Genomic DNA, 25,785 nt, shown 5'->3' with positions numbered 1-25,785 from the left:
TGTATAAAAAGGTGGAAACCTCAGACCTGACCACAGTCTCTCATGATGGTGTGACTGCAGTTTAAAAGCTCTCGAAGACAATAATCAAACTGCGCTCTGAACAAAGTTGACAGTGGATTTTATGGCACAAAACTATTATGTAGGTGGGAGAAGCTCAGAGCAGCAGCAGCTGAATTGCTCTTTCTTCCTCTCCTCATTCGACCGAGATCTTCAGGGCTTCATGAAGAAAGGATGAGCCAGGGCTTTGGCGGCTGAGATGCGGCGACTCGGTCTGAATACCAAACATTGCTGCAGGTGAAGAGATGTTACACCTTACTAACGGTTTACAGACAATTACTATCCCTACTTTGTGAAATCACATTCTCAAAGTTGTTTGTTGCCTTTGATTAATCTTAGATTTTTGAAATATCACTTAGTCAAATCAGCAACACAAAGAACAAAATATTACTTATATTAAGACACAAAAGCAAGCAAGCAAGCACTGCACAAGTATGGAGGACCAAAAATGCCAAATAAATAAATATTTTAAAAATTTAATTAGTCATTACAATACTTTACTGAGTGTAATTATAATACAGTTTACTATTAATTTGTATAATTAATATTTCTATTAAATAGTTTATTTATTTTTATATATTTATTTTATTTATGTATTCTTTTTTTCCTTTTTGTACTTTTTTTCAAATGATTTTAAATTGTATAATTCTTAATGCACTTCTGTTTCTTTATGCAAATAAGGTGGGAGTCATTCAAAGTTTATCAGTAGGTTAACTTTTGGCTATTCTTTAAATAATTTCAGGACATGAAACAGCCTTGTTTAATTAGGCGGAATAATGCAAATATATTTGAATAAAAAATTTTAAAAAAAAATAAAATGGAACGAAAGGGAATAAATATAAAAGTAGAAATTTTAGAAAAAAAATTATCGTGAGTTTTAATATTAATTTAATAACTGGCATAATAATTAATGACGTGGTTTTTTTAAATTAATTAGTTTCTTTTTTATTTTGGGCAGTTTGGGTACTCCGTAGAGCGTGGATATGGGAACACTGGCTGCAAGCTGTGTAACAGGAACAGAACTGCTATGACATTTGGTTTAAAATGTAACGTTTCCATCAGAATGACACACATTTTTTTCAGTCCTGAGTTTAAATGCAGTGGCATCAATGTGTCCTGAAAATATAACATTTTTTTTTAACTCTGCTGTTTTTTAATGCTCTGCAAATATAAACTGTCTAAACTAAGATGATGAACAAGGTAAACATTATGTGGCAAACATGTTTGCCATGGCAACATAAGCTAAATATGCACCGCTCTGACTAAAAACAGCCTCATAGCGCTGATAGCAGGGCTGTGTACATCTCATGCCCTTTTTTTCATAAATTCAACTATTCTATTTTTTCTACTTTGTTGAATGAGTGATTACGGAGGGGATGTGGACACAGCTGTCATAAGTGCAACGTGAACACACAAACACAGATCTGCTCACAGACAAGAGGTCATTCTCATCTGGGCCCAGGTTGGGCAGCAGCTTGGTCAGAGAGCCTTGAGGTCCCCAGTTGACTGAATATGAGATCGGGCTGTCCGTGGGCCAGTCCTCCTCACCAGGCAAACCAATCACCCTGAAAAACATAAAGCAAGGAACAACCGTGCAGCAGCACAAAACACAGAGTATGGTACAATCAGAAAAGTTATGATTTGTATGGAAGGGTTCTCCCTCTTCTTTCTAAAAGCCACGGCTAAAATTTGCAAAGTTGCATCTGGACAAAAGCAAGACTGCATTAGGGCTGCCACGATTAGTCGACTAGTCACGATTACGTCGACTATCAAAATCGTCGACGACTAATTTAACAGTCGACGCGTCGTTTGAAGCTTTGTAAGATCCTAAAAGATGCAGGAATAAGTAGTAGGATTTAAGAGTGTAATAACGGACTGAAACAGAAGATGGCAGCACTGCGTGCACAAGGATGCCAGCTGCCATTAAACCCCGAAGAAGAAGAAGCTGTGTCCCAGAATTCATAGCGCGGCCCAGCTCAGTTTCCAACAATGGCGGCAGCTAGTTAGTTTTAATATTACTCTTATTATTCTTACTGGGTCACAAAATAAACGTTTAACATATTTTCAGAAGAAAATTTAGCTGTGTAAACTTCAAATATCTGCTCAGTTTATCAAGACACCACATATTTTCAAAAGCGCTCCGACGTTTTCGGAGACATCTGTTACCCACCAGCTCGATAGCTAAGCGGGGTTCAAGGCTCACCAGAGCCGGTGAGAGCACCGAACTCCCGGCAAATCGTTTTCAAACCTACCGCGGTCTTTCGCTACTCAGGTTAAACATGATATATAAATCATTTAGATAACTTAAAAATGTTATTGTTTTTTGTTTTTTTTTAGTATTTTATTTGTTCCTGAGTAAATCGGTTTGGCTGAGATTAAAGTTAAGGTTAGAGTTTACACAGTTTAAAGTTAAATTTATTAAAGTTGACACAGCTGTCAAGCAGACAACTGATTATCAGAAGTGTGAGGTGCTTGAGAATATACTCCGGTGTCCTGTTATATTTTAGATAGCAAGGAGCAGACGGCTGAGTTTATTAAACTTCACCTAAACAGTCTGCAAATTTCATTAACATTTAATAAACTATCATCTTGTCTTTATTTTTAGTTAGCACATACCTAAAACACTTAAAGCTGTAAGCTAATGATAGTTATATAATAGCAGATGCATGCTGGTGCAATAAGCTGTACGTTGTACATCCAATGGATGCATGATCTGATTAGTCGACTAATCGCAAAAATAATCGGTGACTAGTCGACTATCAAAATAATCGTTTGTGGCAGCCCTAGACTGCATACAGCCCTGTGAAAAGGTTATTTTTAATGTGACTATGTTATAAATCAACAGGGTTAACAGTCAAAGTTCTCTTCATTGTCCTTGATACAACAAAGGTAAACAAACTTGGATATATTTACAAACTTTTTGGTGAGGAGGATGGCTTGCATGGTTTAGAGGAGGGGGTTACTAATGTTTTGACAAATTTTCTTGCGTATTTTTGCAGTCAGCTGTAAAACTGGTAAAACTGGCATTGACCGCATCTTTGACTATAGACTTTTCTAATTTCACCTTGTCTCTTCTTTGCCTCCTCTGCTTGCATCTCTGTGGGGAGACTAAGACCCAAGAAGAGCAATAAAGGATTAAGCAAACTAAGAAATGAGGAAGTTAACCTCCAGCAGCCCCCAGTCCCTCAATAGAAAGGCCTACTTTGGTTCTGGGTTGGCTTTATCCCTATTGTTTTGGGTTTGGACCAACGATGACATGCACCACAGGGATGAAAATTCAAATGCTTGACCGCTTCATGTGTTTCTTGGTGCATTTTCAGTATTATTGTTACAAACAACCCTGCATGACAGCAGAGAGGCAGTGCAGAGCAAAGAAGCTCTCCCCCCCTTTTTTAAAGATATACACAAAAAATAAAAACACTCACTGGAAGATTTTTTGCAGCTGCTGCACCTCTGTGTATCCCCGAAACAACGGCCTGTGGGAACAAAGCTCAGCTCAAATCACACGCCAACTTCATCTCTATTTTCACAACTGTACAGAAGGTTTTATCTCTAAATTTAGAATAACATTCCAGTGTCAAATATGTCTTCCAGCGATACAAAGTCTGAGCGGCTCTTACCTCAAGAGGAAGAGCTCAGCAAAGATGCATCCAGCACTCCACATGTCCACCGAGGACATGTAAACAGAGTTCAGCAGCACCTCAGGAGCTCGATACCAGAGTGTCACCACCTGAGCAGAAACGGGAGAGAATATAAGAAATAAAGTTACAGGCGGGGGTGGAAGAAGTAAAGAAAAGGAATGCGTTTTTTTCACCTCAGGCCCAAGAACAGTGCCGAGTATATGAAAACTGTGTTAAGATAGGATCATTGTAGTGAAATGTAATCCTCAACATCAAATTTCTGTTGTCTCACTTACACCTGGGGTAAGAGCAATATTAAAGGTGAGGATCCGTGCCAGTCCAAAGTCTGCGATCTTGACTTCTCCACGGCTGCTGATGAGGACGTTTTCTGGTTTTAGGTCTCGGTGCAGCACCATGTTCATGTGTAGGAAGTCCAGGCCCTGCAGCAACTGCTGCATCACATCCTGGGAGCAGCATGGCAGTAATTACGATTCTATCTCTAGCTGTGAGCTTTGACTGCAAAGCAATATCAGATCATGACTCACACCTTTATGCAGTCACGGCTCAGTCCAGAAGCAGGAGCTTTTGAGAGGTAGGTGGACAGGTCCTGGTCAATGTATTCAAGGACCAGTGTGAGGTCCAGGCTCACGCCCACTGGTACAGCAGTTGCATCCAACAGCCTGTAGAGTAGTATACAGCAGTAGTGTTGAAACAAGTCATTGCACACAATTAATGCACAAGTAAAATGAAACCAGTTTAGGATAAATGTCAAAAAATCAGTTTAGAATAGTGGAAAGCTTGAAATTAACAGGACAAAGGGATGTTTAAAGTGAGGCTAGAGAGGAATTGTGGCAGGATGTTAACAAAAATAGAGGATGGAAAGACTGTACACAGATACCCATGAAATGATTTTCCAATGCTACCCTGTAAGCGTTCCCATAAAATTAAAAGGAACAAATCAAGCATAGTGCATGTAACACGAAGAGCCATCAGAGGCTACAGAATGAAGCTACAGAGTAAATAACATCAGGTCTAGCAAACTGGAAAAATAGCATCTCATACAAACCTATTTTCCATCTCATACTTAGATTTTACATGTAAAAGACGGGTATTAGTTAATAGGATATAAATGAGGGGTGCTATATGTGTATCATCAGTGTGTTTTGTCTAAAAAATTCAAATGTAGCAACTCAAGATCATCATTACAGCATCTGGAAGACATCAGTGTGGTTTCCTTCTTTGTGTCACGCCTGGTTACCTGTTCAGGTGGCTCTCTCCCTATGCCAGTACAGATTAGGGTACAGCCATTTCTTATTGCTGTAATTTCTAAGTGACCAATTAGTTGCAAAGTTTAATGTCAAACTTTGGTAAGTTCTATATTACAATGCTTTTATTACAATGCACATTTAATAAGATCATCTTTTTAAAAAGCAAGAAAACACTCTTATTAACGAAAAAATAACGTGTAAATATGAAAACGCATTAGCTAAAAACAATAATTATATTTTAGCATTAAAAACAGCATTTGGATTAAAGAGCTTGTGTATAATGGTGAATTAAGCACTGCAGAAACATCAAATATGATTTTGGTAATTACCAGTCTTGTTCATTTAGGGCAGCTGTAGACAAAACTATACATTGAGTAATAGTCTTAAAAATTGTTAAGCACTAAATACATTTTTTTCTTTTTATAAGTAAAATTTAAAAAAAAAAAAACAGAACAAAAGGGCCTTTCTTTAAAGATAGATTATGTCACACTGTGTTGTATTAGGACTGTAAATGACATATAAACCTACTTGACTATGTTGGGATGGTTAAAGTGCTGCATCTTGCGCAGCAGCGCCACCTCTCGGATCATGAAGGCAGGGATCCCGGAATCCGACGTGTCTCCGTGGATGGTGAACTTCTTCACCGCGAGGAGGCGCTGTTTCTCTCCCACCTCTCTGGCTTTGTAAACTTTACCATAGTAGCCTTGTCCTACTTCTGCCAAGAGCTCGTAGCACAAGGGTTGAGTGCCGATGCTCATTGTTCTTGAAATTCAGGGTAAATTAACCTGAACTTTGCACGAAAGACACACTTTTAGGGTGACAACGGCTCACACGGCCTTCTAGCTGCAGTCACAGTAAGCTAGCTAATGAGGCTCTGCGAGTAAACTGAGGGTTTGCAAACGGTAATAAACAGCTGTCACAGCACCGCTTCAAACCACCTGTAACACCGTTGTTTTTATGCATTAATAAACCCTGAATTGTGATTAAAATAGCCGCTGTTGTTCTTTAATTTTACCTGAGAGTGTTCAGCGCCCTTTTCGCCACCACCCGGCGACGACGGGAAAATGTCTTTGCATGACTGTCGCCAGCATGACAGAAATTATGAGAAAATCACACCCCTTTTAATCGCCAACTAATCAGAAAGCGCAAAACCTGCGTTTAGCTAGGCCCACTCCTGGTACACGTGTCCACGCTGCTGTCAAATGTCACTGTACACAGCATGCTGCGTTCAGGTGTTGGATATGAACTGAGTCCAGCGCACAAAAACAAAACAAATAAACAAAGAAGAGCTTTTGGCAAGTGGCCATTTTTTTAGTCCTTCACTCAAAGCTGAGTTTAGATGCTAATAATTACTACTGAAGTGGGTCTGCTTTACATGGAAAATTTCTAAAATTATTGGAGAAATGCATCCATCCATCTTCCCAGTACAATGAGAAATTAATTTGACCTTCTCATAAAACACACAGTGCACCAGAGATACAGTTGTAACCATTTTATTATTTGCACCCCTTGTTTAATGTTTAATGAAAGAACTGTTAAAAAAAAGTAAATCAAACATATGTCATAATTAGGCACATTATGTGCAAAAGAAAATTAGCACAAAATACCACACAACACGGTGGATATTAATTCTGTCTTTGTGAATGACTCACAAAGCATTTACATGAGTCATGTTAAAGCCTGAATAAGTACAAGTAGGCTTTTATAAGGACCACATTATTCAGACATGTTAAATCTGGTATTACAGACCACTTAACCAAACCACAGAAGAGAAATGTAAATTAATATGAGTTCTCCAAGTGTTATGGAAGATTAAACTCTCTACAGTATTTTAATGTTACTGATGAGCAAAAGTGTCACCACACAGCACTGATTAATTGCTGCATGAAGCGCTCTCTCAGCTAAATGGTGTTAGGCAGTTACTCCCCTTTCAGCTTGGAATTAATGAATGCTGTCCTCTTTGCCAAGGCGATGGTATCCAGATGGAGGTTTCGGTTGAGAATGGCAGAGCCGCAAGTGAGAACTCCGGCGAGGGCGCCGGCGAAACCGCACAGAAACAAATCCTGGCCTGTGAAACAAAGGCATCAAGTGTTATACATGCAAAGTAAATCACAGCACACTGACTGGATGTTTGGATGTTCTAAACACACAGACTCACACACACCTGTCAGATAGAGGTTCTTCAGTGGCGTCTGAGCTCTCACGGTAATGCTCAGCTCAGGGTCGAACCGGCTGATGCCGTGATCCGCGCCATAGATCTCACCTTTAGGGGTTCCGATGTAGTGTGTGTTTGTGATGGGAGTACCAGCATCAATGTATTCAATCTGCACAAGGAGAAAAAACAAACATATGACTGCACAGAGAGGGCCTTCATTCTTATTTAACTAGGAATTTGAGACCACTTCCATTCATCTGTCTTCTTCCATTTATCCCATTCTGGGTCACAGCTCGGCTGGAGTCTATTTTCCAGCTGTCATGGACCAAGAGGTGGACTACAGGTTAGGACAGGTTACTAATCTATTACAGGGCTAACACAGATAGATGATCACCAGTTAGCCTAACAAGCATGTCTTCAGTTACTAAAATCATGCTCTGTTGGGTTGTGACTGATTTGGCTGTTGAAAAATGTCTGATTTCTCTGCTTTGAGAAGCCCTTTCATTGTTTTTGCAGTTTGCTTTGGGTTATTATTAGCAGACACATTATTAATAAAAACTAGTGATACAGCTCCACTGGTAGCCATACATGCTCATGCCACAACGCTGCATCTCTGACAGATAATGTGGTATTATTTGGATCATGAGCTGTTTCTCTCCATACTTTTCTTTTCCCCTGTAAAAATGAAATAAACCTATCAGGGAGTGTTTGCCATCTCCCTGATAAGTTTATTTTGTTGGGGGTCTTTTGGCCTAATGACGACCTCGTTCACTTGAACTTTACTTGTGACCTCACATTAACAGTTCCAGAGAAAAACTACCAAAACAAGTTCACCTTGGAATCAATCCCATCTGCACAATCTGCGACAGAATAATGAAGGAGCAGAAGTCACTTAGTTATTAAACTGCTTGTCAGGCAATTACCCAATTACATGTGGGACAACATCTAAAAATGGCTGTAATTCCTAAACAATTCATGCACTTGTTTAACATATTGTTTATTTGAATTCAAATCCGATGTTGTGGTGCAAAGAGGTCCTAATTGTATTAGTCGTGAACTGTTTGGCTTCAGAAAGATGTTTTAGCTGTTTTTCAAACCTCCAACTTTATGCAGCCTGAACCATTCCCTCCTTAGATATGTCACAATACAACACCACTGTCACTCTTTGACAAAACAACATCAAGCTGTTTTTGGCTTCACTAATACGTCTCTTTGCCACTTTCTGACAGCACACAAGAGGCTCTGCAATGTGACTTCTTGGCCACCCTTGAAACTTTCCCACAATAAACAGGCGGTGTGTACATAAGGTGGGGATTTAATCAGTACAAACTCGTGAACTGCACTCAACAACAAGTAGTCTTAAAATGTTATTTTGGTGGTTTTGATTTGATGGTCAGTTCAAAATGAGCAATTATTAACAAATTGTGCAGCAGAGAATTTTAGATTATAAAAGAATTCTCACACAAACTTCTATTCTTCCCTTTTGGAGAATTGCTCCACCACGATTCATGAGAGATCAGCCACAATAAAAAGAAAGCACGTTCTGCAGCACTGAGAGGGTTTGAAGCAATGGAAGACAGATCGGCTCCTAAAAATAAGCTCTAGGAACAAAGGCCATAGCTGTTGAGTGCATTCTTGATTAAATTATATAAATAAGGTGGTTGTAACCAAAGTTTGACTTTATATAGTACATAAGTGCCAAATTCCATCATTAAACCTGTCTACTAGAAGCTACATGGGAAGAGTTTTTACCTTGTCTCTGGTGATCTTGGGGAAAACATCCATTACTACTTCTAGAATGGTGTCAATGAATGCTTGTTTCAGCTCCATGTAGTCGCGCCCTCTGTTTGTCACCTTGCCGTCCTTCCACTCCTCAAACCATTCATATTTGGCAAAAGTAACCAGACTCAAAGTAGACTTCCCTAATGTGAAGAAAAAATGAGACTGTTTTTGAAAAAGTTTAATAAAATAATCCATCAGGTTGAGATTTCGTGATTCTGTACCTGGTGATCTCGCCTCCCAAGTAGGATCTTTAGCTGAGGGAGAGGCGACAAAGATGAGAGGTACATTTTTTGCTGCCTCTTCTCTGTCTTTCTTCATATAATTCCCGACCCTTAAAAAAATTAAAAATAAGAGACTCTTCTGAATTCATACTGACATTAAGGACTGGACCAAAAACTACCTTTAGGCATCTGCAACATCTGCATTCTGAACATTTATCTCTATCATTCAGCATGAAAAATCAGACATTTCTGATACTTTCTTGCTGTGGCAAAAAAAAAATGTACAACTAAGAATTTATACTTGTGTATCTCATTATTATGCTGTAATATTCTGATTTGGCTATAAATACCAAAGTCTATATTTGGTCCTAATTCTAAAAGGAATGAAAACAAAAGCTTGACATCGTACAGTTCATCGAAATTGTTCTCAGCAAAGATCCAGTAGTTGTCTGCTTTCAGGCCCAGCTCCTCCTTGGTCCCATTCAGACCCATGAAAACGCTCAGACCACCTTCACCATGCTTCAGCATACTCAGCTGCTTCTGGATAGCTGGAAGGCAGCAGAGGCACAGCACACAGTACAGCTTTACAAACAGATCAAAGCAATATAAAACTAATGTTAGAAGCATGAGTCATTCCCCTGATTAGAGGGAAAAACAAGTACTGCAACAAGTAGCACTGTGCATCAGCATCAGTACTTATACTTTAAAATCCCTTGAGTGCTGACATGATTACTCAGTGAATCAATCAGCAGAGGGCGAATAAGGAACTTTGTTATTTACTTATCTCTTAAATTTATCCTCTCAAATGTGAGGGCTGGGTACTTTTCTCCGTTTTATATCATGACACGCTGGTGTTTTAGGGAGGAAAATTCAGGGTTTAGGCTGCAACTCATACAAATAAAGGAACTGTTGGCAAGACGTTTTTTCTACGTTGGGGCTTTCTAATTGATCAGAATAAAGAAAATCCTTAGTTACAGTTACAAGTCTGTTGGAGCCCTGATCAACTTTAACTCCTCAACTGTAACTGGACCCAGGAGCAGACTGAGCCAACTCTGGCAGGAATTTGATCTCATCCCCGGCCACTGTGCTCACACGAGCCCACAGTCTGCTAACCCTAGTAGTGTGTTTACCATGATCTTTTATCATGCTGTAAGTCTATGTTTTGAAAGCTGTGCCAAAAGTTATGTTAGTTATATTTATCTAAGTTATATTTGTAATAAGATATTTATATATTTTTTTCTAAATATCACAGTTATTGTCAGTACCGGGTGATAGTAAGACCTCACTATTTGTCGACTATGCTCAGAGGGAAGGTAATCCAGATTAAATTGCAAAAAATCTGAGATGGCTTCTCTTAAACTGAGCTCCCTCTCTCTTGCTCTCTTGGGTAACTTGTCCAATGTTATATGTATAAAAGCAGGTAGACTGCTGAGAAAGAGCGGGGACTGCACATGGGCATCTTTCTTTGTTTGTGGTAAACACAGTGTGACACTGTAACTAGAGCAAACAGCTCAGTGGTGAGTGTGATGGGTGTTTTTGGAGAGGTCCTTCAGTTGAAACCTGCTTATTATAATATGACCAGTCAAACTGACTGTTTATAGGAGTGAGCCTGAAGCTTAGCTGAGACGTGACAAAGACAGTGTCCACTATCTCGCCACTTTCCTGTCAAAAAATCTTCACTGTTCCATCAAATAAAGGTTAAAAAAAGTCCTTTCTTACCTGGCATGGTCTGGAGGTCTTTGGGAATCAGCTTCTGGTATGTGTTGAAAATGCCAGCATCAGAGATGATCAGAGGAGCATGGATGTGTACTTCCTCCTGACCTTTCATTACGCTGACACCTGAAACCATAAAACACAAACACAGTGAATCACCTCCTCTGTGGGATGTTAAGCTAACTGTGTGTAGAGAAACTGAGGACCCACCACAAGCTTCCTTGGCATCATTGAATAAGATGCGATTGACTGGAGCTCGAACCAGAACAGCGCCCCCTGCCTTTTCAATGATGGGGATCATATGGTAGGCGATCTCACTAGCTCCGCCTTTAGGGTACCAGGCGCCATTCAGGTAGTGGGTGATCAGCAAACTGTGCATGGCAAAGCTGGCATCTTTGGGAATTTTACCTGCAGATCAGAGATGGAAACCAACAGTGTGAGCAGCATGGCAAAGAACTGATCTGATTACACCACTAAAACCATAGCCGGGCTCACCATAGGTGCCAAAGATGTAGCTGAAGACAGCCCTGAGGTCCTTGTTCTCTGTCAGCTCGTTGACCACATCTGTAAGGCTGCGGGGAGCCATCTTGAAGAAGAAAGACAGATGCCTGACTAGGCCGGTGTGAACCAGGAACTTAGCCAGTGGGAGAGGGAGAATCTTCAGAAGAGCGAGGAACCAAACTCCGTTTCCAGTTTTCTGAACATGAAACACACAGCGGAAAAAAGTGTAAGCAAAGTAGTCTTGTCTCCTGTGCTTACAAATTACATGCATTTAGTGATAATTAAATATTTCTAAATTATCACTAAATGTACATAATATTCATACTCATTACATATCATGTGGCAACAGCAAGGAAATATATTCCTGGCTATACTTCTACAGGAGAATGGACGTTTGTGAAACAGATGGGTGGTGCCATAAGGCCATAAAAACTTGGCCATAAGGTGCCATGTGCCATGAGGCCAGTCCAAGTGCACCTTTCCTTATTACTCCATAAAACGTTATGATAAATTAATAAAGTATTGTTATTGCTATCAATATTTGATATGCTCTAATTTCCCAAAAATGGATCACTTTGTTTTGTGGAGTAAAATAGACCAAAAGTACTGCAAAAATGATCAGTTTTACAATATTTAGCTGTATCTGTTGGGAGAAGTTAGTTAATGCTGACACGGTTCCAAGAAAGATAAAGAGTCTCTTAGAAAAATCCCTTGTGAGAGAAACTATTATTATACGTTTCAAAAGATCTGAACCAGAGACACAAAGACTGTTTGCATAACTTAAAGCGATTGATAAGAAGAAGGTTAATTAAAAAGTGTGACCTCCAAAAGCACCAAGGAAAGACTGCTCCTTTATTTGCATGCCAAAGGGCAAACTTTGGTGCAACTCAGTCTGTGTGAAGTTGTGTAATGTTGCAGCTATAAAAAAAAAAAGATGCTGCCTCATGAATCCGACCTTTGAATTACCAGCTGATTATCTGTGCAACATCCACAGATGTTGGCTAATAAAGGTTCTCCATGCTAAAGTGCAATGCATAAACACATAGTTCCCAGGAGGAAAGGTCTTCACATGCTGGAATAACGAATAACGAATAATAACGAATGTAAAAAGGTCCACCCAATAAAATATGAGCCTAATTATTACTCAAAAAATAAGAATGCAATGCTAATAAAAGTCGCTGAAGTCAAGTTGCAGATGCACAAACTAAATTGTGATTCTACCGTGGCCAGCTTCATGAACTCATCAATAGCCTTTTCCTCTCCTGGGAAACACTTCTTCAGTTCATCTGTGAAGCGTCTCTTGCCACTGTAGATGGGGTACCGGCGGCGGTTTTCTGGAGGTCCCAGCACAACGTGATCGAATGGGTTCTCCAGAGGCTCCCACTCCAGCTGTCCATTGGTCATCTGATCCAGCATGCATCGAAACGGCTTGTGGTCCAACAGTTCGCCAATGTAGTGGATTCCTGTGGGATGATTGTGTAGATCACAGAGAGGAGACTTCAGATCCCTTAATCGAGATCAAAAAGTATTTACCAAACCAAAGATCATCATTAAAAAAACTTTTTTGAAAAAACAGTCAAATCTTCTCTTTTCTTTAAAAAATACATATATTTTAATTTTAGGGAATAATAAAGTAACACGAGTCACTGATCTCACCAACATCAAACTCAAAGCCCTTCTCAGTGAACGTGTGGCAGCATCCTCCGGCCCGGCTGTGCTGCTCCAGAACCAAAACCCTTTTTCCAACTTTTGCAAGCAGCACGGCAAGTCCGAGCCCACCAACCCCACTGCCGACGACGATGGCATCCAGGTTCTCCGGTACTCTATTGGCCACAAAACCTAAAGAGGTGGAAAAGAACCATTCAATCACCAGCATGGCTTTAGCAAAACAATAATAAATTGGAGAATTCTAGTCATGCACCACCAATAAGAATCATTTTAAAAACATAACTGGTGTCAGATTCACAAAAACTCCAGATATTCTGTTTTGCTCACTTTTATACCATGGTGTATTCAGGCTATTACTACAACTTACTATATTACTACAATTTCTCAAACCAAACACCAAATAAAATGGTAAGTTTAATGGGGTAAAAAAAATCAGCAGACTGGGTATATTTATAGGATTCTAACCTTGAGGGGTAAAAAACTATTTTTTGTGACTTATTTATTAATTTATAGTATGACATTTACACATTTTTGTAGTACTTTTTTTCCCTCATATTTTTTCCCAATGTAATAACATAAAATATCCAAGTAATGTTTATTGTAAATTTATAGACTGTGATCTCCCGTTTTTGTCCAGATTTCCTTCTTCCTTCTTTTATTTGTGCAGAGATTATCTGAGATTTTTAGGCTGCTTCCTTTTTTTTGCAGTCTTGGTTTGGCAAAAGTACCAAAGGAATCTTGCACTTTTATAAACTTTGCAATGTCCATTCCAAACCCATAGATCTCATCTTATATCTATTTATATATGTTTATATGAGGAGTGCATGAAATTAGCACAATTTAAAACTACTTCCAGTTTCAGTTCTGACTAAGCATCTGTCTGCTGACTTATAAAAATCCACAAACAAATATAAATAAGAATGAGTCAAATAGTTGACTTGAATAGTTCAAATGCAAAGGCTGACACTTGACCTGCATAACTCCGCGTGTAATGGACCTTTCACTCACCTTGCTTCAGCACTTTATTTTTCTCTTTCTTGTCGTAAACTCTCTTCTTTAGCGGTTCACGAGTGTCCTTCTCAAAGGGATCAGGCCCGCGGCCGCCGAAGACATAATGTAATAAAAATATGACAATCGCCGCACAAATAATGCCCACAGCGATCATCATTGCGCCCCTTCAGAAACCACTCGGCACAGTCACGGTGTTCACTTCCTCATTGGGTTCCATCAAAAACCAGAGCCTTTACTTAACAGCGCGGATCAGTACCGCCCACATAACTGGCAGGTGGCGAAACTGCCCAATCAGAATCTTCCTTTTGGGAAGCGTTATTATATTTCGACCAATTATCGTCAAGTTCAACGTGACAGCTTCCTTTTTCAGGAGAAAAAAGAAAATCGTCGCATTACAAAGTCGTTTTACAAAGATGTTTTTTCCCGTATTTACGTATTTATGTTTTTAAGTTGAAATTTACTGTGTCCTAATGAATTTAATACGTTTTTATTGCTGCTGCTTTTATCGTCCTTAAGTGTTTTGCTGCTGCTTTATTCACATAAAGCAGTGTTCATCTTATTTGTAAAAGCTCCATGGCCAAAGCATAAAATTTGTCTTTTCAGCAGGGTAGTGTACATGATCCACAACATCTCTTTGCAGTGTTTTACTTTTGTTAAACCACTGATTAAATTAACTATTAAAAAAAAAAAACCCCCAAAAAACCAAACAGCTTCCTAAAGGTGCTTTACATTGTAAGATAAAGACCTTACAATAATGCTAAAAAATTATCTTAAAATTGGGCTGTCTCTGCCTCGTAATAAGGTTTTAAAAAGTTGTCACCCCTAGAAGTTAAACACGTTCCACCTTTGCAGTTACAGAATTCCTCGCTCCGGCTTATCTTAGACGTTTTATTAAATGTTAAAAAAACACTTTGTGTGATGTTTCAAAGCTTCTGAAAACCCTCATTTGTGTATTTGGGGAGGAAATTATTTAAGTACAGCTATATTTAACGCCCATTTAATCAGACTTTACCAAAACCTCACAGTAAGCTCTACACCCTTCCAACCCTAAAAGAAAAATCTACATCTTTTCCATGCATTTCCTGCACCATTCATTGTTTATTCATTTTTTTTTACATCTGTTTGCAAATAGAACCAACACTTTACAAAATATTTTAGCTGGGGCATTTCCCCAGTTATCATCCATCCACGCTGCAGGTCTTGCAAGTCCAGACTGCGGTTCACAGGTCCAGTTCCAACACCCACCTACTCTACCTGATGGCATGGTCAGTGTAAGCTAAATATGATGTGTGAGGTGCAAAATTTTATGATTGTTAATAATATTGTGGACTTGTAGCAGGGAAAAGTACCTTATCAGTGATGTCAGCTCATCAAATATGTAAACTTGTCTCCAACTGTTTATGGTCTATTACAGTTTGCAACATTTATACATTAAGTTTTTGACTCTTTAAGACATCCTGTGTGGTTCCCTCAAGCAAAATCTGCATATTGAGCTTAAAAAACCCTTGACCTTAAGACTTGTATACAGTGAGAGCCAAATCGAAGGATTTCTTAAGGTGGATTTTGCAACTGGAGCCCTGTGAACTTAAGGTGTCCTTATAAATTGTATCCCTGCTGATAAATGTTGATCAGAATGCCTTAAACTTCTCCATTGCAGTCTAACCTCATAGAAAATGATTGACGTTTTTGTCTGAACTGTTAATCAGTCTGTGTAACAGGGTCTAGTTAGTGCAGCAAGCTGTGGCGAAGAAAGTTAATGACAAGAAACTCCAGAAAATAAATGCCTTCTCTGGAATTCATCTTCAAGCTTTGCTCAAATGCCTCCATGACTGCCAGAACCGACTCTGATGAGCAAAATACAAACGACAAAAAACGGTCGACAAGGAAACTCTAAAACAGAAGCCCTTATTCTTGTGTACACTTTTGGTATTTATTATCTCACCTTTTCAGCCGTTTTCTCTTTAAAATATTTTTGATCCTTTTGATTTTTATCTCTAAAACTTAAGGATGACAGAATTATTGTAGTTGCAAAAAGCACTTCCAACAAACAGTAGGCTCTAGTCTGTATGCGTTAGGGTGTAATTCGCAGTTATGTTTGGCATTATTTACACATACGGTATGCTTTGTCACCAACAATGAGCGTTTGGTATCCAGTAACCTGTGCAAACTGTTCTTGTGAGTGTGTGTATGGTACAATCAAGACAGCTTTCAGATGTACAGTTGTTTGGGATGGTAACTACAATGGCTTAAGGTCCATGTGATCGAGGAAGGAGGGAAGAGCTGAAGACTCCCCCCTGCCTCCCTGCCTGGCAGCGGTAGTGCAGGTCAAAGTTCAAAAGGTCAAAAAGTAAAAATGGGCGGTGGGTTTCCATTCTTAAAGTAGGAGGTCATCAGTTCATCTGTCAGGTGGCCAGTGCGATTGTGCCACCTCCTCACCTGATGGTGCCACTTGCTTTCTGCATTAGAAGGGATGTCACTGCAAAACCAATCCCACCTGGAAAAGAAGCAACGGAGCCGTTACGAAAACAGTCACAAATGTAGCTTGGGTTTGTGCAGGAGTCACTATGGCACATGTAAGGCATCTGTAGTAGTACTGCATGAGACTGGCAAAAAGGATGAAAATGTAACAGAAAAGCTAGATGCATGACAAAGACATGAACAATTAGCCTTTAAAAAAATAAAATAAATCATGCCACAAACAAAACTGCAATACAAGTGTGAATCCAACTGCAGTGACAGGTTAAGCAGTCTCTTGCATGAACAACCATAAAAAGCAAATACTTATGTGAGCAGCACACAATGATACAAAAACAATTTATACCCAAAATTAATGCAGACAACAATTATATATTTTTGTAAATTAATCTGAAACATTAAAATTCCCTTAAGATAGTTTCATATATGCGCTACAGCAGATGCCTATATGGCAGGAATGCAGCAACCCACATTTGTCCAACCTGCAGCACTTTGCCATATCTTCTCCTGCACTCCATCCCCCATTTCCTGTCTATTCTTCACTGCAAACCTGTTACTAAAAAGGCAAAAAGCCCAAAACAAAATATTTTAAAAGAAACAAGTCATTTCAGAAACGCACCTTTTCCGGCCCCATGCTGGGACACTTCCAATTGTACAGGTAATACTGTAGATTCCCATCACCGATGCCAAACTTAAGCTTTTCCAAGAAAGTCTTGTTTTCCATTAGATCCAGTGCATTAAAGACATCAAACCCTTTCTGAATAAAGAAACAGGAAAAATTATTAGGTTTTTGCAAGTAAACATTTCAGAGAACACGTTTTAAAAGATTGAACATGCACCGATTTGGCCAAGATGAGGGCATCAGACATCAGGTCGAGCAGGGTGGTGGTGGTGTGCACATTGTAGAAGGAGTACGCCGCTTTTAGACTGCGGTGCACAGGATGATTCATAATGGTAGAGGGCAGCGTGTAGAAACTCAGGAAGTCTGTCACTTTGCCATCATTCTGTAATGACAACAAAGTAACCCTTAGTTACTTGGAGAGAATTTTAAAGGGTTTTTTTTTTTTCCCTCAAAGATTTTTTCTGGATTCTTTACCTCCACCACATAAGTGTCAATAATATTTTCTTGGGGCAGCAACCAGTGTGCCACCTCTTCCTGATTCATGACTGGCACCAGGTTGAACTGGCTCAGATATTCACGGAGGAGGCGATGCACCACGGGCACGTCCTTCTTGGTCATTGGCCGCAGACCAGAAGTCTTTGGGGCCTGAAAGAGAGATGACAAGGACGAAGACGTTAAAAGACATGCTGGAAGAAAGAGGTGATTTCTAAAGTGACTGAAAATTTGTGTTAGTCGCCAACAACCTCTGGCAAGCGGTACAACTTCATGGTGCGCTGCATAGTCATGTTCCTACTCAGATGGGAAAACTTCACTTCAATTAGTTTTCGAGGGTTCAAAGAGCGATGCCAGTACCTGCACGAAGGAAACATCATTAAGTATCGATTAATGCAGTGAATGAAATCTAACCCTAGGGCTTGGGGTTAGAAAATATCCCTGTCACACCCACCTGCATGTGCCCACAGGTTTGGGTAGTACCACTCCAGCAGTATACACTGCCTGAAAGATTCCCTGCAGGTTGACCCGTCTGGTGATCTCTCTGATCAGAACTGGAGCGACTCGTTTGGAGCGAAGCTTCTTGTGGACGCAGAGGAAATTAATCTCAACCATTTTCTTCTCTCTAAAGCAGAAAAAAAAACAATCATGAGACATTTATTTATTTGAATAACACACTGAATACAATCTATTAGAAATACTAGTCATAGACCAGTAATAGAAGAAACAAAACAAAACATGTTCCATTGGGAAGTAAATAATGGACGGAGGATAACATATTGACACCCCCCCCGCACTATTCTGTTTACTTACATGTCATAGATGTGGATGGTGGCAGGAATGGCACTGATAAAGCCGACCAGCTTCTGGTTGGAGTTAACCCTCACTCCACAGTGCCACTGAGGCAACCAGCCAGGAGGTCGCAGGGCCCTGAGGAGGACAAGGTGAGTTAAAAATGCCACACATTTCTATGCACTTGTATTAATATTTGAACAATATTTAAATATGAGAAATTACCAGAGCAGGAACTCAGGAGAATAGTCAAATCGGAACATGTTATCATCATCTTCAACATAGTTCTCGTTGAGAAGGGTGTAAAGCTCCTTGAGCTGGTTGTAGAGAGAAGAAAAGAATAAGAGACAAAGTCATCTTAAAAAGTCAAGAGCACCAAATTAAAAAAAACAAAAAAAACAAAACCACATTTCTACAATGAACATTTGACAAAAGGACAACGTTTCTAATCGGACTGCTACTACACTCTGACCAAACAACAAGCACTTCATCATAAACAGTCACATAATTACTGAGAGGACAAACTTGGAATAAAAACAAAAATCCAAAGCACCACGAGTCCAGGACTTTGTTACTGAAAGACGAATTCCTCCTGTGCATGCTTGCTGTGAGTGTTTGTGTTTATATGCTTTCTTACCACAGCGGGGTTCCCCAGGTCGAGGGTGTCCCAGCTGAAGCCCTGCGGGAGGCTGTAGGGCTCTTCTCGAATGTTGTCTTTGTCAGGTTCAATGGAGCCGTGTGATGTCACCGTCTCCCCTGAAGGAAAAGTACACAGAAGTCTGACAAAGCACAAAAACCTGCAAATTATATACACTTCTCTTTTAGACACCACTCTTAGAAGACCAGAAAGCAATGGCACATATCCACTGGACACCTCATTAGGTACACATTCCCAACATTTATGCAAATCTCTCATCAGCCCTTTACCTGACAGCAACTCTGTGCATGTAGGCAGGTAGACATTGATAAGATGTCCTGCTGAATTTCAAACCAAGCATCAAAATGGGGAGGAAAGTTGATTTAGGCGACTATGACTGTAGCATGGTTGTTGGTGCTGGATGGATTGGTCTGAATATTTCAGAAACTGCTGATCTATGACTGATTATCCCCACAACCATCTCTAGGACTTACAGAGAATGGCCAGAAAATATCCAGTGAGTCATTTGGGAGAAAACGTCAAAGGAGTATAGAGCCAGACTCCTTTGAGCTGATAGAAAAGCACCAGGACCTCAATTAACTACTTGTTACAGCAAAACTATGCAGCAGAGCATTTCTAAATGCACAACAGTCAAACCTTCAAGCAGACTACAGTGGGTGCCACTCCTGTCAGCTACGAACAGGAGACTGTGGCTAAAATTCAGCTTACCAAAACTGCAGAACAGAAGACAGGAAAAATACTGCCTGGTTTGATGAGTCCTAAATTCTGCTGTGACTTTCGGATGGTAGGGTCAGAGTTTGGATAGATTTATGTTGCCAACAGCTCAGGACACTGGCAGTGAAGCAATAGTGTGGGGAAAGCTTCCTTGGTCACATTGGGCCTCTCAGAATAAAACAACATTTAAACACCACAGCCTACCTGAGTACTGTTGCTGGCAATGTGATTCCCTTTATGACCATAGTGTACCCATCTTCTGATGGCTGTTTCCAGTAGGCTACCATGTCATATAATAAAAGGTCAAGTAATCTCAAACTGGATACTTGAACATGAAATGAGGTCAGTGTACTCAAATGGCCTCCTGATTCACCAGATTGCAAACAAAAAGAGCACATGTGCGGTATATTAAAATGGGAGAAATTGATTTGCAGCTTCCTCATAACCATGCCTAATTATCAATTCCTTTCACAATTTCAGGCACATTTCACCAACAGATTGCAAAATAATGCTGTTGTACTGAGCTTTTGCATACTTGAGTCATAAGTACAAGCCTTTTTTCCTTCTGTTCACTCTGTGTTAACTGACCATCTGTGTAAGCCCACTTTTGTCCACATGCAGAAAAAACCCCAAAACAACAACAAAAACATTCTTTTATCAATCCCTAAAGATTTGACCTATAAGTAGGGCTGCCACAAACGATTATTTTGATAGTCGACTAGTCACCGATTATTTTTGCGATTAGTCGACTAATCAGATCATGCTTCCATTGGACGTAAAACGTACAGCTTATTGCACCAGCACGCATCTGCTTTTATATAACTATCATTAGCTTACAGCTTTAAGTGTTTAAGGTATGTGCTAACTAAAAATAAAGACAAGATGATAGTTTATTAAATTTTAATGAAATTTGCAGATTGTTTCAGTGGAGTTTAATAAACTCAGCCGTCTGCTCCTTGCTGTCTAAAATATAACAGGACACCGGAGTATATTCTCGAGCATCTCACACTTCTGATAACCAGCTGTCTGCTTGACGTTTATTCAGCTCTGTAAAAACTAACTTTAATCTCAGCCAAACCGATTTACTCAGGAACAAATAAAATACTAAAAAAAAAGCCAAACAATAACATTTTTAAGTTATCTAAGTGACTTATATATCATGTTTAACCTGAGTAGCGAAAGACGGCGGTGGGTTTGAAAACGATTTGCCGGGAGTCCGGTGTTCTCACCGGCTCTAGTGAGCCTTGAACCCCGGCTAGCTATCGAGCTGGTGGGTAACAGACGTCTCCGAAAACGTCGGGGCGCTTTTGAAAATATGTGGTGTCTTGATAAACTGAGCAGATATTTGAGGTTTACACAGCTACATTCTCGCCTGAAAATATGTTAAACGTGTATTTTGTGGCCCAGAAAGAATAATAAGAGTAATATTAAAACTAACTAGCTGCCGCCATTGTTGGAAACTGAGCTGGGCCGCGCTATGAATTCTGGGATAGGTTGGGCCACGAAGTATACACCCGACCCATCCTTCAAATCTGGGGAAATGAAGGGTGCATTTGTTGGCCGTGTTTGTCGGAGTCTTCGAATTTGGACAGTCTTCATCGTGTCGCTGTAACGTAATCGGCCTACAAATGCGGGCACAGGAGGATGTGGTTCCTGAATTTGGACACAGCTACGATACCGGACACTGCTTCTTCTTCTTTGGGGTTTAACGGCTGCTGGCACCCTTGTACATGAAGTGCTGCTGTCTTCTGTTTCAGTCTGTTATTACACTCTTAAATCCTAATACTTATTCCTGCGTCTTTTGGGATCTTACAAAGCTTCAAAGGGCGCGTCGACTATTAAATTAGTCGTCGATGATTTTAATAGTCGACGTAATCGTGACTAGTCGACTAATCGTGGCAGTCCTACCAATAAGCTACATATTGGCATGAAAAACAGAACTACACCATCTGTAACCATACCTAGTTTGGGCACAGGCTGTGTGTCCCAGAACTGGTAACTCCTCCGAGTGGCCTCCTCCATGGTTTTGGCTGGACCTTGGCCAACAGAGAACAGTTCAATGGCCTTTTGGATCTCCTGTAGCTTATCAGCTGGCAACGAATTCACCTGTTTGGGAAGTAAACACAAATATACATCAAACAAGACAACGACAAACAGAAGTCAACACTGTTGATCCTATCTAAACAGTCTTTAACCATTCTGTATCTAAACTGTGATTTTAGTAGTTTACACCTTAACTGGACTGTTTCTCCTTTCCTTTTAGGTTAGGTTTATAACCCATTAAGACAGAAATGCATAAATTCATGCCTTGGCAAGGGGGTCCTGAGCTGCTTCTGTGGCACCAGATTTCTTCTTCTTTTTTTGCTTCTTTTTCTTCTTCTTGGCGCCAGTGTCGTCCCCAAGACCCCTCTCACTGGAACAGGACAGAAATAGATGGCATCCTTTTTAAGACTGATCTCAGAAGAAAAGAAAATCATGTTGGAAATTTATTTTCTGCGATCTGCTTTTAAACAACAGCCAAGATTATTAAACCACCGACACTTCCAACACAATTTACATTTCATTGCTGATGCAAACCCTGATGTCGAGGAGTAGCTGTGTGTTTAAACTAACAACAAGATGTTTAGCTCTAGGGCAGCTAAAGACACAATAAAACCAGTCCTTCAGCTAAAACATACAGAAATTCACAAGTCGTTTGCAGGATGTTTAGAAGTGAGCGCAGATTTTCAGAATAACCCTCTCTTCTGATCTGCTCCAACCAGAAAAGCCACATATCTCCAGCCAGCCACTTCATCTTCTGGCAACATACTTACACAGGATAATCTCATTAGTGTCCAAGAGGGGAGAAATGCAGGCCGGTACACGGTCTGTATTTGAAACACCAGCACAGATGGTGAATCAGATGACATCTAGAAGAAGAGTATCTGTGCGTGTGTGTTTATGTACTGTATGTACAAGAGCCCAGCAAGTGACTGGAACAATGGACAACAAAACATTCAATGGTTTGTTCTCCCACTTTCCATTTCAACAGGGTAGAGCAGTTAAGGGGCCAAACAATTGTTTCTGAGTGCAGGAAGGTTCAAAGACCTGCAAGGCAATATGTTTCACTTTAGCTAGGGTGACCAACCGTCCTCTTTTCCCCGGACATGTCCATTTTTCACGTTGTGTCCGGGGGGATTTTCAAGATTGATAAAAAAAGGCCGGGTTTTCCTATATTCCAACAGAGGACCCATGTGTGTGACGTCATCCCTGAACTGCTGCTTTGTGAGTTGTTCTGCGCTCACAGACGGGACAGACAGCGCACAGCAACTGTTTAAAAGATCCCAAAGCGCAAGTGCATCTTTTCAGACGAACTGCAAAAGAAATTTCACTCGTACCGACCCAGTACTGGTAATTTTTCTTATGCAGATGAGGCATTATTTCTGTACCATTATTTAATTCAGGGGCTTTTAAGGTTTTTTTTTGCACTTGATGACTTGTAAAAGCCTATACGACATAGTTCACAATTCACAATCCATTAACTGCACAGAGAAGTTATCTTTTAAATATGTTAAATATGTTTCTTTAAGCAAGTTCTTCATGACTGAGCCAAGTGTCCTCTTTTTTGGAAATCAAAATATGGTCATCCTACTTTAGCCATACAGCAACGTGGGTTTGAGGTAGAATTCTGCAACATTAGGTTTATTCTTTTCTCAGATTTTATCTTTATTCGCTTCTTTGTGTCTCTAAAAACGGAAACGCGTGGCTGTGGGGTCAGATTTCCTCCAGTTAGTGATCAGATGTTTGCGAAAACTACCTTACAGAGACGCATTCTTATTCCACTTGTTCTACTAAAAACAAAGGTCAGCTGCTTTGCGGACACGCCCTTTCATATGTGACACCACTTCTCTCTTAAAAAAAAAAAAAAAATACAATAAGGAAAAACCAGGGTTTCTATCAATGCTTGTATTGAGTAAGAGCAACCGAGCTAGGCTGCTTTAAGGTCGTGAACAATTCTGTGACTAAAGAGGGAATTCAAAGCCCTCACTTCACAACGCCGGGGCCCAGGTATATTATGTTTAAGCTGAGTGCTTTTTGCATGCACGTTTGTGCTTGTTTCACTTTTGATCTTGCACCGAATCCACACACACACACAGACAATGCCAGGTACGCTAGCATGCAAGCTAACACGCTACATGTCAGCTGGCGTAAAGGTGATTTGCATCCTTTACCGTCAACACAGCAACGGCATGCGAAGAACACCGGAAACTATCAATTTAATTAAAAGTTTATTTTTTTTTCTGCAAGTTTTATGAGTAACAGAAACATGCGTGTTGGTGTAAAATTGGCTTCTAAACGCACTTTGCTTTCTCCTTTCTAACCATATACTTAGGAAAACGCTAAGTCCAGCCTATATTTGGAAAAGACATCCTTCTCAGCCAACCGGATGAAAGAACAAGCAAGCGAACGTTGCTACTAACCAATAGGATGAAAGAAAATGGGCTGGACAACGTCTAAGGATGGCCGTCTATCCCGACTGCTCACCGAGGTTTAGTTTAAGTTAATTTTGTTAAAATCTCCAGAACCGTGACGTATTTTACGCCACCGACCCAGTAAGCCTGCCTCCTTACCCATCGTCAAAGTGGTGCTCTTCATTTTCACAGTCGCTGCAGTGTGCGTGATCCTCTACATCTTCTTTCTCCGGCATCGGTGCTGTCTCATTCTCATCCGCCATCTTCAACCAGGAAGTGAGACTCCACCGCGTGCCCCTTGACACCTTTAAAAGAGTCTCGACGCTATTGGCTGAAACATGCAGTGGAGGCGTAGCCATGGTCGTCTTTTTTTACCCGATCATTTCCAAATATTTACGATAAACAGAAGGCTTGTAATGGAGCGGGCACGGTTTGTCGTTTTAAAGCGTCCATTTTTAAGTTCTCACAGCCCCAGTAAAAATAAATTTTTTGTGTATTTAATATATTTTTCCATCTAAAGACAAACAGCCATGTGGCGCCCATACAACCCAAAGGCAAATGAAATCACTTGAGTGGAAACACGTGTAAGATGGTGAATCTTGCAAGATAATCTGAGGCCTAATAAATTAATATTACAGCAGGGTGAGTAAGAAGGCAAAGTCATGCTCAGATTTAGGTGGATTATTTAATGAGACCAACTAAACAGATTAAGCATTGTGGCGTTGATATTTCTTATTTGAAAGTCAGTTAAAAGGCACTAACAGTTAGGTAAAAATGTACATTAGCTGTTCTTTTACGTAGTCTGCGTATTGATTAGCGCCTCCAAAGCAGCCAAAACCTTTTAGGCCCACATCTTATTTATTTTCATAATAAATAAACCCTGACAGGAGCATTAAAGAACCCAGTTTTTGCATAAAGTAAGCTAACAGGATATTCTTCTATTGACGTTTTGCATGAATACATTAAAAGTAGTGACACGGTGTTTAACAATAATTACTACAGCAATGGAGTTACAGCTACGGCAACAACACTTGGACAAAATACCCACAGAGTCGCAACATACACAGTATAAGAAATCGTGGCAGTCATATGAGACGATAACATGATTATATTTGCTAATGATTATTTCAGAGAGCCGTGTGTGATTACTTTTTGTTAGCAATGCAACATTTTGACCTAAATATCAACAGGGACTATATTAATATATTTGAGGTGTGTTTTTGAACCTTTTCTGCTGATGTTAAAAACATGTCTGTGATGATTTTAGCGTTAACTTTAGACTTTTTAGCAACATATTTCTTGAGGGGGAAAACTACTAATACTGACCTCCTCATTTTTCTGTCATTGTGGTGTTGCCTACTGACATTCACAACCCACTGTGTGTGTTTTTGTATTTAATTAAGTTTACCACAAAATATTCAGTGGGTGGATTAACTCATAATTCATGGAGATGCTCGGAAACAAAAGAAGTCCAGTTGTTGGAGAAATTGCTGCCATGCTATGTAATGTGAAATGTCATAAATATTGCTAAGAGTTTTCATTTTTTTGTCTTTACTTTTGGCCTAATCAGGCAGGGACATATCCA

At 39.9% G+C, this 25,785-nt stretch overlaps 3 protein-coding genes across 3 annotated transcripts; all 3 read right to left on the bottom strand.

The window, feature by feature from the left end:
* Nucleotides 1–210: 210 nt before the first annotated feature.
* cdk21 (cyclin-dependent kinase 21) lies at nucleotides 211–5,703 on the bottom strand. Its single transcript, XM_063472705.1, has 7 exons — nucleotides 5,474–5,703; nucleotides 4,225–4,357; nucleotides 3,974–4,141; nucleotides 3,678–3,787; nucleotides 3,483–3,533; nucleotides 1,490–1,622; nucleotides 211–288 (listed from the first exon to the last, which is right to left on the bottom strand). The coding sequence occupies exons 1-7, from the start codon at nucleotides 5,701–5,703 to the stop codon at nucleotides 211–213; spliced, it is 903 nt and encodes a 300-aa protein (XP_063328775.1).
* A 738-nt stretch (nucleotides 5,704–6,441) lies between these two features.
* retsat.2 (retinol saturase, tandem duplicate 2) lies at nucleotides 6,442–14,215 on the bottom strand. The gene is made up of 11 exons (XM_063470811.1): nucleotides 13,994–14,215; nucleotides 12,974–13,156; nucleotides 12,539–12,780; nucleotides 11,312–11,513; nucleotides 11,027–11,224; nucleotides 10,823–10,942; nucleotides 9,513–9,651; nucleotides 9,104–9,213; nucleotides 8,853–9,022; nucleotides 7,110–7,269; nucleotides 6,442–7,013 (listed from the first exon to the last, which is right to left on the bottom strand). The coding sequence occupies exons 1-11, from the start codon at nucleotides 14,151–14,153 to the stop codon at nucleotides 6,865–6,867; spliced, it is 1,833 nt and encodes a 610-aa protein (XP_063326881.1). The 5' UTR covers nucleotides 14,154–14,215; the 3' UTR covers nucleotides 6,442–6,864.
* An 804-nt stretch (nucleotides 14,216–15,019) lies between these two features.
* nmt1a (N-myristoyltransferase 1a) lies at nucleotides 15,020–24,483 on the bottom strand. The gene is made up of 12 exons (XM_063472310.1): nucleotides 24,360–24,483; nucleotides 22,057–22,162; nucleotides 21,711–21,855; nucleotides 19,015–19,133; nucleotides 18,603–18,694; nucleotides 18,399–18,515; nucleotides 18,040–18,210; nucleotides 17,837–17,945; nucleotides 17,568–17,738; nucleotides 17,311–17,475; nucleotides 17,091–17,228; nucleotides 15,020–16,490 (listed from the first exon to the last, which is right to left on the bottom strand). The coding sequence occupies exons 1-12, from the start codon at nucleotides 24,461–24,463 to the stop codon at nucleotides 16,470–16,472; spliced, it is 1,458 nt and encodes a 485-aa protein (XP_063328380.1). The 5' UTR covers nucleotides 24,464–24,483; the 3' UTR covers nucleotides 15,020–16,469.
* Nucleotides 24,484–25,785: the final 1,302 nt, after the last annotated feature.

Source organism: Pelmatolapia mariae, linkage group LG4, assembly GCF_036321145.2.
Source record: "Pelmatolapia mariae isolate MD_Pm_ZW linkage group LG4, Pm_UMD_F_2, whole genome shotgun sequence".
NCBI classification, from domain to species: domain Eukaryota; kingdom Metazoa; phylum Chordata; class Actinopteri; order Cichliformes; family Cichlidae; genus Pelmatolapia; species Pelmatolapia mariae.
The sequence above is the reverse complement of the archived record's forward strand: the minus strand, read 5'-3'. Positions and strand labels throughout refer to the sequence as shown.